This window comes from Danio rerio, chromosome 21 (genome assembly GCF_049306965.1).
Source record: "Danio rerio strain Tuebingen ecotype United States chromosome 21, GRCz12tu, whole genome shotgun sequence".
NCBI classification, from domain to species: domain Eukaryota; kingdom Metazoa; phylum Chordata; class Actinopteri; order Cypriniformes; family Danionidae; genus Danio; species Danio rerio.
In genome coordinates, this window is record NC_133196.1 from 42,962,297 (window position 1) to 42,974,462 (window position 12,166).

General features: G+C 35.4%; 1 protein-coding gene and 1 long non-coding RNA gene across 2 annotated transcripts in view; both read left to right on the forward strand.

Moving 5' to 3' along the window:
• Positions 1-2,687: 2,687 nt before the first annotated feature.
• LOC141379907 (uncharacterized) lies at positions 2,688-6,326 on the forward strand. The gene is made up of 2 exons (XR_012396873.1): positions 2,688-4,521; positions 4,731-6,326. It is a non-coding gene; the product is annotated as an uncharacterized lncRNA (long non-coding RNA).
• Positions 6,327-7,554: 1,228 nt separating this feature from the next.
• plrdgb (PITP-less RdgB-like protein) overlaps positions 7,555-12,166 on the forward strand; it is a 191,024-nt gene continuing 186,412 nt past the window's right edge. Inside the window, exon 1 of the mRNA XM_068215929.2 lies at positions 7,555-7,913. Coding sequence (XP_068072030.2) covers positions 7,895-7,913 — 19 coding nt within the window. The 5' untranslated portion in view covers positions 7,555-7,894. The remainder of the gene's footprint in view (positions 7,914-12,166) is intronic.

Below are 12,166 nucleotides of genomic sequence, written 5' to 3' on the forward strand. Positions count from 1 at the left end.
ACGATGGTTTGTTCTGTAGACGACCGAAAAAAAAAAGCTTAAAAAGGCTAATAATTTTGTCCCAAAAATGGTTTTAAAACAATAAAAACTGCTTTTATTCTTGCTGAAATAAAACAAATAAGACTTTTTTCCAGAAGAAAAAATATTATCAGACATACTGTGAAAATTTCCTTGCTCTGTTAAACATAATTTGGGAAATATTTAAAAAAGAAATCAAAAGGGGGCTAATAATTCTGACTTCAACTGTATATATATATATATATATATATATATATATATATATATATATATATATATATATATATATATATATATATATATATATATATATATATATATATAATTATTATGAAATATTCCTCAGCACGATGTTTAACTGAGCAGGATTCTTTCGTATGTTTTTCTCTGTGATATTTAAAATATTTGTGTGAAAAAAAACACAATGGGAAACACAATGGGAAAATAGAATTGAATAAATCAAAAGATCTAAAAAATACTAAGACTAAATAGCAATATTTTATTTATAGCAATGTTTTAACAATATTAGATATTTAATCAAATGTAAAATAGTATGTGGACAATTGTAATAATATAAAATATAGTGCCGGCATTACTCCTTGGCAAGATATTTAACCTGTTCGTTGGGTGCGTGCATGTGTGTGTGAGAGCTTTTCGATTGTTCATTCATTCAAAGCAGGATTTAATTTGACCATTGAACAAAAACAAAATGTAAAACAAATATGTAAACAATAAAATTACATTATTATGTATACAGCATGTACAGTTCTAATTAAACTGTTGGATTATATAAACAGTAATTCTTGACTTAATGAGTTGGCATTATTAATATGAATTATTTTTTTTTACATTGTTCATGTCCTATTTGCTAAAAAGTTCTCTTTCTGCTACAGGCATTTTCAATCTCTGAAAGTTTTTTTTTATTTCACATTCTGTATTCTCTTAGTGAAAAGTTTGACTTAAGCTCACCCTCTCTCTGTGTGTTTTCATGTAATATTTATGCAGACATGCTGCATTTTAATAAGCCGAGTCCTATCTGTTGGTCTCCAAACAGCAGATGCAAGCTGCTGCATTATTTAGCTCCCTGCTAATCTCTGTGTATCTTATGGAATTGTTTCTTACAGCTACTTCTCTAGTATGAGAATATATGAAGCATAACATTACAAGACATTTCACAACTGTTAAACTTCAGCCTGTTAATTATAAAAGACTGTCTTAAATATGAGAAATAATCTAAAGGGCCAATTTTTCCACACCCTTCTTGTGTCTTCGGTTGAACAAAAAAGAAGATATGTTGACGATTTTTTCAAGAAACCATATTCGTATGCCCCTACTTTGGAAGTCAGTGGATCACCAATCATTAGCTCACCCAAAATTATTCTAAATATCTTTGAAAGCTACTGAAAGAACGGTTTGTAACCACTTGAGGTATAAATGGTGAATAAACAATCGGTGCAGGATGAACCACCAGAGGGCGCTGGCGTATTGCACTTTAAAGATTACATTCCGCCAATATTTATATATGTTCTGTCATTTCCATATTCAAACTTTGATTTGATGTTTCATGTTACATTTGAGTCCTTTACTTGTGGAACATCATGTGGTATTTGTCATCAGGCGAGTGTGAATTTGATTGAAGAGAAATGAGGACCCAGCTGTTGATTAGGAGGGAAAGAGGAATTCATTACGAGCTAATTATATGTCATCAAAGCTGCAACTGTGCCTGATGCATCCATACATGTGTACGTCCAGCACACTCGCGTTTCCACAATCATTTTCCATTAGGGATGCAGGGACAGAGAGAATAGGAACACATTGCATGTCAATGGCCTCAATCAACAATGGAAAAACTAGGCACAGCGATCAATGGAAGAATTGATCATGTCATTTAAGTGCAGCTGCGCAGCCTATAATGTCCAGTCTAAATATGATGACCAGAAAAATGAGTTCATAATCAAAATTGTTTATTGCATTACTTTAGTGTTTAGTAGTTGTGTGTGTGTTTCTCTGCTTGGAAATCTGTTGTCTTATCACCATCCTCCTTTTGTTGTGTTTTTGTCTTTGTACAATGTGTTGATTCATGTATTCAAACTGGAAACATTGGATAAAGTAGTGAAATACAGTAGTTTACCATTAATTTCATCTCGGTTTCTACTGTATTTTTATGGTAAAATTCTGGCAACCACAGCTTTTCAGAATAATTCTTTTAAAAATTGATTTTTGCAGAAGTTCAATGGGTGTAATGAAGATGACAACTCCCACGATTCCACACTTAGTCATGCTGTCATCAAACTACACCTTTGTTTTGCGCTTCTACATTGTTATCAGGGTTTGGCCACGACTACCCCAGTGTAAACTCTGTCCACCCTTGTGGCCACCCCAATATGATTTTGCTGTTAATGTTATTAATTTAAATGTACTTGCATAAATCCACAATATAAATATATGAATAAATAGCAGCCACTAAATTTTTGTTAATTGACTGGTGCCACTGATGTAACTGATTCGCTGCCCCTCTCCGATCGTCGTTGACAGCACACACACACCTTCAATAGACATCAATGGCAATTTAATATTTACCTTAAGGTACATTAATAGAAGAAGCTGTATTAATAATATTTTGGTTAAAAAAGGAATATGGATAATTGATATTATAGTAGAAATAGTAAGTGTGTTTATATAGTATTAATGCATTTTGTTAATTTGTTTTATTAATTAATTCATTAACCTTCCTTAATTTTAGACATGGCATGTACCCTGTGCTATACAATAAAATTATGTGAAGAGTAACAAAAAAATGTATTTATATATATGAAAAGTGTTTTTAAACTTAATATAGATTTTTTTTATTTTATTGAATTATAATTTATAGATTTTTTTGGGAAAAAATTGCAATATTTCAAGAGTAATTAATTAAATGAACTAAAACCCACATTATTTTACTTATCAGAAACAAAAATATAACATTACACTTTAAGATTACATTTGTGTGTGTGCCACCCCAAGATTTGGTGCGGCCGCTTCTGGCTAAAAAATGGTCTGGGGGCGCCACTGATTGTTATCACCTCTGATTTTGGAAATAATTTACAGTTAGGATTAGGGTTCAGGTAAGGATTATATTTTTGAACAGGAATGATGTTCCAGGACCAACATACAGGGGTTGAACAATGAAACTGCCTGGTTTTAGACCACAATAATTCATAAGTATGGTGTAGGGCCCCCTTTTGGGGCCAAAACAGCATCAATTTGTCTTGAGAATGACAGACAGTACACATACACAACATACATGCACAGTGGCTAGAAGGATTTTGAGTCATACTTCTTGCAGAATAGTGGCTGGGTCACTATGTGATGCTGGTGGAGGAAAAATTTCCTCTCACTCTAAAACACTCTAAAACACCCCAAAGTGACTCGATAATATTTGAATCTGGTGACTGTGCAGGCCATGGGAGATGTTCAACTACACTTTCATGTTTATCAAAGCACTTCACCACCAGTCTTGCTGTGTGTATTGGTGCATTATCATTCTAATACACAGCACCGCCTCAAGGATTTAATGTTTGAACCATTAGGTGCACGTGGTTCTCCAGAATGGTTCAGTAGTCCTTGGCAGTGATGTTCTCATCTAGCATAAGCATTGGGCCAAGGCAATGGCATTATATTGCTGCTCTAACCATCACTGATCAATCCCTATGCTTCACTTGGGCAAGCAACACTCTGGGTGGTACATTTCTTTGGGGCTTCTCCACACTTTAACTCTCTCGGCTGTAAGAAAGACAGTAAAGGTGGACTCATCAGAAAACAATACACATCTAACATTGTCCACAGCCCAAGATTTTCGCTGTGGGCACCATTGAAACAGATGTTTGGCATTGGCAGGAGTGACCAAAGGTTTGGCTATAGCAGCTGGTGTATTTGGCCTTGTAGAGCTCCAGTTTTGGTGGAAACAGGAGAGTTGAGGTGCTCATTTAATTCTGCAGTGAGATTGGAAACTGTGGTTTTACATTTTTTTGGATATTAGGTTTTAATATGAATATTAGTTACATATTGTGGCTTTAGATACATTACAAAGACTTTCTGTCTTGGTCAAAGATGCACCAGAGAGACACGCATCAACCAGGGCTGGCCTGTCTTACAGACAATATAGGCAGTTGTCTAAGACCCCATGTTTCTTGGAGGATTTACGAAAGCTGCTCTTGAATATTTATTGTAAACATAAGCGTGAGGACGAGCCCATATGTTTAAATCATGAACAATGCATATCGCACAATGCACAAACCCCATTAAACGTTATACATTTCACAACGACGGTGAGAAAAAAACAAACATTTCATTAAAAGAATCGCTCTGTATAATTCATACATGACAAAGCTGAAAATTATAATAAATACACAACAACAGTATGAATAAAAGCAAAAAGTATTAGAAATATACCCAGCAGCATCACACTCAGTTTTGCATATCACCACACGCAATCAGCTATTTGGTGAACTGCACTCTCAGGTACGCAAGCTGTCACTGGGGTAGTACCTTTTCAAAAGGTACACATTTGTACTTAAATGGTCCATATTGGTACCTCAAAGGTAAAAATTAGTACCTACAAATTTTAAGAGGAACACTTTTGTACTTTTTAGGTACTAATATGTACCCTTGAGGTATAATATGGACTTTTAAGGTACAAATTTGTACCTTTTGAAAAGGTACCACCCCAGTGACAGCTCGCTTTATTTCTGAGAGTGTAGAAGGATGTAACATATTCCTACACAGATTCTACTTATTTCTCCAAATTGCTCACATTCAATATAAACCCGAAAAAATGTCTTAAGTAATATAACATCACAAGTGTCGTTGCTATTTGTAATCAATATTAATTGAATGTTATTTTGAAATGAAATGGCGTCCAAATGGCATCTCTCTGGAGCTGAAAAAAAGAAAAAAAGAAAATGAAAAGCAGAGAAAAAAGCAATGTCAAATTAATGTTCTGGTATGCATAATAAATTATTTAGTAGTACATTACAATACTTGCAAACTTATTTGTTTAAATATGAGTAAATATTTTTACATATTATAGGTTAAATATGCTACAGTTAACAAAAATGTACACACCTAAATTAATTTTTTTTTATTTTTTTGTATTTGTTTTGTGCTTTCTTACTGTTTTTACATTAGTGATTAGATTCTGGCACCTCTCCTGTTCAACCTTTACATGCTCCCTCTAAGCCAAATAATGAGAAAGAACCAAATCTCCTACCACAGCTATGCTGATGACACTCAGATCTACCTAGCCTTACTGCCTAATGACTACAGCCCCATTGACACCCTCTGCCAATGCATTGATGAAATGAGCAATTGGATGTGCCAAAACTTTCTTTAAACAAAGAGAAAACTGAAATGATTGTGTTTGGAAACAAAGATGAGGTTCTCAAGGTGAATGCGTACCTTGGCTCTAAAGGTCAAACGACAAAAAATAAGGTCAAGAATCTTGGTGTGACTCTGGAGTCAGATCTGAGTTTCAACAGTCATGTTAAAGCAGTCAGTAAAATCAGCATACTATCATCTTAAAAACATAGCAAAAATCAGATGCTTTGTTTCTAGTGAAGATTTAGAAAAACTTGTTGATGCTTTTATCAGCAGCAGGGTGGATTACTGTAATGGACTCCTCACTGGTCTTCCTAAAAAGACAGTCAGACACTTGCAGCTCATCCAGAACGCTGCAGCCAGAATTCTAACCAGAACCAGAAAATCAGAGCACATCACACCTGTCCTCAGGTCTTTACACTGGCTGCCAGTTACATTCAGAATAGACTTTAAAGTATTATTACTGGTCTATAAATCACTAAATGGCCTAGGACCTAAATACATGACAGATATGCTCACTGAATACAAACCTAACAGATCACTCAGATCATTAGGATCATATAAACTAGAAGTTCCAAGAGTTCAGTCAAAGCAGGGTGAATCAGCTTTTAGCCACTACGCTCCCCGCTGCTGGAATCAGCTTCCAGAAATGATCAGATGTGCTCCAACATTAGGCACATTCAAATCAAGACTGAAAACACATCTATTTAGCTGTGCCTTTACTGAATGAGCACTGTACTGCGTCCGACAGATCGCACTATCATGTTTTTCTCTTCTTCTTCATTCTTTTATATCACATTTTACCTGTTTTTTTATGTTTTGTTTTGATTTTACACATTTTTATTATTTGTTTTTATTTTTATTTTACTTGTTTCTTTTATTCTTGTTTATGTAAAGGACTTTGAATTGCCACTGTGTATGAAATGTGCTATATAAATAAACTTGCCTTGCCTTGCCTTAGTGGGTGTAATTTTTAAATTTTTTTTATCTCGACTAGGGCCCCTTAACCCTACAGGCCGGCACTGGCACCAACAGTTTGTTCACTACTGTACTCTGATATGTCACTCATAATGTGTGCATTGCAATATTTTAAGCAAAACTGTTCCGTTACTTTGCTACTTAAACCTTCACATTCTACTCTAAAGCCATGGTCACACTGCACTTTTCGCCTCATAGACTTCCATTTATACGCATGCGAATGCGGCAGACCAGAACACAAACTCAAGCAAAACGTTTATGTTATTGAACTCTAACCTGTGAAATGGCATCACATGACAGTGCGAGACCAATCGAAAATCGAAGCATGACCTCTTTAGACAGAAATCACTTTTTTAATGTCCAATCATCTAGTTTAATCCCACCCCTTTTTGCAGTGCCATGCAACAGAATTTCGAGGGCTCAAATTCTGGTGTGACCGCAGAATTACTGGTGGAATGTGCAATCGTTGAAGATTGCCACCAGGCTCATCAAATTTAGCCATGAAACCCCCAACACTAAATCTGCCAGTGTTTCAGTGTCATTGTCCATCTCCTGTCTATGCGATATGCTAATCACATTCTACTTTATAAAATCAAACCTAAAATTTGATAACCCAGGGTTTTGTCGCAGGATTGTCTAAGCTCACGTTTGAAAAGTTTTATGAATTCCTGGAATTACATATGATTTACCAGTCAGAATCACACGGTCCTGAAGGAGTGATAAAGTAGTTCTTAACTAATATAAGTAAATATGATTTCAGAGAATCTTATTAGATACAAACAGTTTTTGAGGCAGCTGTTAGAATTGCAATTTCAGTAACTTTTTCTTGAATAAACATTAAGTTAATTGTAATATTGTTCAGTGATGATAATAATTTAAGGCATGTTATGGTTGCCTAAGGATATATTTTGACTAACCCATATTAACTAGCACATCAGCCCACGCCATCTGACAGCCATTCAACCACTGAAAATTGAATTTCAAGGTAACAGAAAATGTGAGGAGCAGAAACATTGTGACAGACTATTCATATGTGGCCATGGAGAGAAAATACTGGGAGGGAAGCAGCATCACTACCTTCCAGCCAGTGCTGATGAGAGTCTATAAATAGCAACAGAGCAAGCGAGAGAGAAAGATAGAGAGAAAGAAAGAGAGAGATTGGTGAAGCTTTTGATGTCATCATCGAGGCAATTCAGCTGCAGTTTAATTGTACCTACAGACATGCTGAACTCTGTTCACATGACAAGCCCCAAAGGGATTTTATATCTTCTCCCTTTAGGATTTGATATCGACAGGGGCTTTATCTCTTATCTCGTTCTCATTCATCTTTCTTAATTACACAATCTTCACCTGCAACCCTGTTTTGCTATGTCCTGAAAGCTGCCGACAATGGGTCACTCAACTGAGACTTGTTTCCATTTTGTAGGCCGCGGATCACTCAGCAGATCATCTCAGCGAGAACTAAAGGGGCTGATTACAACCATTAGGGGAATTGTTAGGTTAAACAATGTTGTTCAGTCCTAAATAAGTCAGCTCTACAATGTCATCGCCACCTTCAGGTAGGTATTAGATTTAAGTTCTATTTTTGAATAACTAGATTTAAGTTCTATTTTAAATATATATATATATATATATATATATATATATATATATATATATATATATATATATATATATATATATATATAAATAGCGATTATATATATACACTAATATATATTAGTGCTGACAACTGATTAAAAAAAGTAACTATTTAATCGCACCTTTTTTGAAAATTAATCGCGATTAAACGTATTTAAAAGACTGAAACTTGTCATTTTGGCTAATCAAATGTAAAATTAATGTAAACACAAGACAAAAATATTAAAATTTACTATTTAAATTCAAAATCTAATTGTTAATTACAATTTTTGTTTAACTTGTATCACAGATTTCTTCACGTAATCAACAAACCCACAATAAACCATCAAGATCCTGGCTTGACAGCCATATTTATTACAGAAATTAAAACACAGGCATGTTAATGGCATTTGAATTTCAAAACAATTAATACCAATAAAGAAAAAAATGATTTCCAATATAAGCATTGCAAATATGGAAAATAAAAAACTATAATAATAATAATAAAGTATTGAATACAAACAACTGCACTTATTGTAAAGTTGTATTGCTGTGAGTTGAGAACATTAATCATTTTACATTCATCCAGTTGCTAAGACAGTCCAGTCCAGACACTCCAAGTCTCCCGGAAGTTGCGGGAGGAGCCTGGATGACCGCAAATCAATGATAATCTCCTGCCCGGTCCTTAAATACGTTGCACACCCCTCTCCACCGCATCCCTCCTAGCTCTTCAGGGACGTTGCGCGCAACTTACCTACACCGATCTTCAGGTACATCTTGCGCGCACATGCCCCTACTCAGATACAAACCATCGTTATACAATAACTTGCTTAATTACCCTAACCTGTCTAGTTAACCTAATTAACCTAGTTATCTCTTTAAATGTCACTTAAAGCTGTATAGAAGTGTGTTGAAAAATATGTAGTCAAATATTATTTACCGTCATCATGGCAAAGATAAAATAAATCAGTTGTTAGAAATGAGTTATTAAATGTGTTGAAAAAAAAATCTTCTCTGTGTTAAACAGAAATTGGGGAAAAAATAAACAGGGGGGCTAATAATTCAAGGGGCCTAATAATTCTAACTTCAACTGAATATGTCCACTGTTTAAAAAAAAAAAAATGCCTTCATAATATTTGATCGAATTTCAACCTTCTTTCCTCTTCTTCCTCCTTTCAAGAGCGGCTATCAGAACATCTAATTTCTGCCCTACTTTTGTTCATTCGTCAATCTACTTTGATTTTTTAGCAACACCCATCTTTCAACACAGGGCTCGAAATTGCAACCATTTTGGTCGCATATGCGCCTGAAATTTTGTCTATGCGACCTCAAAATATATTTGGGAGCATTTGTGCGAGTATGTAAAATTGTTGTGTGCGACCAGTTTTTACTGCAAAATGTTCACCACATACCCGGATTTGGGAGGCATTTACGCAGAATGCATTTCTGCATTTGAAACGCGAAACTCAGTGCTCAGGAATGGTTTAAAACAGTTGTCATGTCAACTTGCTGCAGTAAACAAAGCCAAGTCCGTAATGCTTGCCCCGCCTTTGCACTCTTCTTATTGGCCCACTGCTCTAGCACTGAAATTTCAGCTGTCAATCACTCAGTCAATGCCTTCTGGCTTGGGATGACAGAGAGAGCTACTACCGTGAAAAACTGTAAAGCGCTGAAGATGAGAATGAAGATAACACTGACAGATTTAGTTTTAAAAACCATGACATCTAAAGTTACAAATAATGACACATCTTACTAGTGATCATGTGCTGAATGTTAATCCACCATCTACACTTTTCCAAGAGTGGATAAAAGACCGTTGGCTTCAAGTCCGCTATGAAAAGTCTGTGGGATGGAATTTTCAGGTAACTGTTTGCCACATCTAGCACGAGAGCTTCTGTTTAATCCTTCGTATAATCACCAGATGCTGTCCGCCCTGCAAGTGGCAGCTATATGTAAAATTGAACACTACGTACACCATCGCAAACGGTCTTGCACTGAGTAACCTAATATTGCTACTCATAAAAAGACTTGCTATTAATATTGCTATTAACATAACGTGTGCATATAATAAGGTACAGTATATGTCAAGAGCATCAGTGTAATATCAGACAGCACCCGTGAGAACAGCACAGTTATACCGTTAACAGATTTATTCATGTCAAGCAGTGCGTGCAGGGCCGATGACCGCTCCGTGTATCTTTTGGTCACTCAGTTATGTTTTAAAAATGTATTTTCTTGTGATAACGGGATTTCGTTGATACATATTTTCCTCATGCATGCATATATATTTTTTGCTTGTTAGTTTGATTACTGTTGATTTCAAATGCAATAAATATGTTTGTATAACACTTGTAGTAACGGTGCTTATAATTGGTGGGTGCAACTAAATTTTGGCTGATGCACCTACATTTTTAAAGTTAGGAGCACCAGTGCTACCAAGCAAAAAGATTAATTTCGAGCCCTGCAACAATCTAATCAGTTCCCAATGAAATCCAGCACCCTTTCCTAAAACCATGCTCATGCTAACCTATGGATCATCAACCACCTTCGTTAATAAAAATGCAATTTTTGTGGAAAAACTTATATCCTTTATTAAGTTTAGAGTGTGGAGCGATAGAATGTCGGTCCACAAGACAATAAACATCTGTTGTAAATGGTAAATGTTGGCAAAGTTTTCAAAGAGGTAGTGAAAACTATAGCGTATCTGACTCTATTGCTCTAGCCAGAAGTATCGATACGCAACTATTGCTCTGATGTGCGTTCGACCGTCTTTGAAAAAGACCTATATGGCTGCTGTCGCGACATCCAATAATCAAGCCGAGAGAAAATAAAAGCATGGATTAATTTCTTGGCATCATCAAGATAGGAAAGAACGAATTTTGGCAATATTTATTAAATAATAAAAACAAGTTTTTGTAACTTGATTAATATGAGATTTAAAATTAAGATCACAATCGAAAATAAGACCCAGGTTCTTTAACATTTACTACTATCTTTTGAAGTCTTTAACTTTTAACTATTTTAGTTGTAATGTTTTTGCACTACAGTTACCATGTGGGCTATTTAGCAAAACAATGTGGTACAAACATGGTATAGCCAGAGCATGTTCATTTGCTTTTTGGAAGATTTTATTAGGTGCTACTGCTTGGCAGGAGGTTGGTAATTTGTTCCAGCAACCAACTACCTTCACTGTTGATATATGTCAAATTTATTTAAATTGGCATTGACGAGTGTTATATAGAGAAAAGAACTGGGTGTGAAAACGAGGCTGATGAAGAGATGCTGTGTGAAGGCTGCATTGGAGGGCACGATGTCTCCTGATACTGTGAGATGATTCATGTATTAAATTGCCCACAGTCTTCTAAACAATGTTTAACCGATTTTTAGATCACATTTGATGGATGCCATATATTAAATGGGAGACATCGTGAGCACGTGAAATAATAAAGCATATGCATCTTCGCAAAAGTCTGCGACCTTGCAAATAAGTGGTCGTTTGTGCCCGAGTTGCAGAAGTAAACATGATAGATGTGGCCAATATAAATGCTGAAGCTTAAGAAGGCAACACTTCCTTTACAATGAGTCAAGATGTGCATGTGTACAATTTTATGTGTACCTTAAAAGATGGATAATTAAAAAATGTCTTATTGCCACAAGGAAGTGAATAGATTATGCATAGTCTCTAAGCCATTAACAAGTGCTTAGTGCGTGTTGGGAAAAGAAAAACAATTTTCCATCATTATAATATCCACAAGGCAGCCCGAAGCTTATGATTTCAGGAATCCTGGCAATATTTCATTCTTCAAAGTCTTTTCCAATGAGGATTAAACAACTTTTAAACTCATTTTCTTTTATTTTTACTTGCTTGGATGCGTGGGAGGAAGACAGCGGTGAAATATAGGATGTTTGCATGACTACAAACAGAACAAAGACTGGGCCAGAAGAATTCTATTTGTCTTCGTCAACATGGTTAACATTAATAAAGATTCAAGATTGTGGATGTAACTAAAACATTACATCTTGTGTTTACCTAATGATGAATACAAAGGATTCATCTGTAATTGTCTTCGTTCTACTTTCTAAGTCTATAGAAATCCATTTAACCAGTCATGAGGCAGTTGTGAAATTTAGCGCACAGATCTTTGAACGATTACCACAGTGTCTCAATCCCTCAAGTGCCACAAACTGTGCA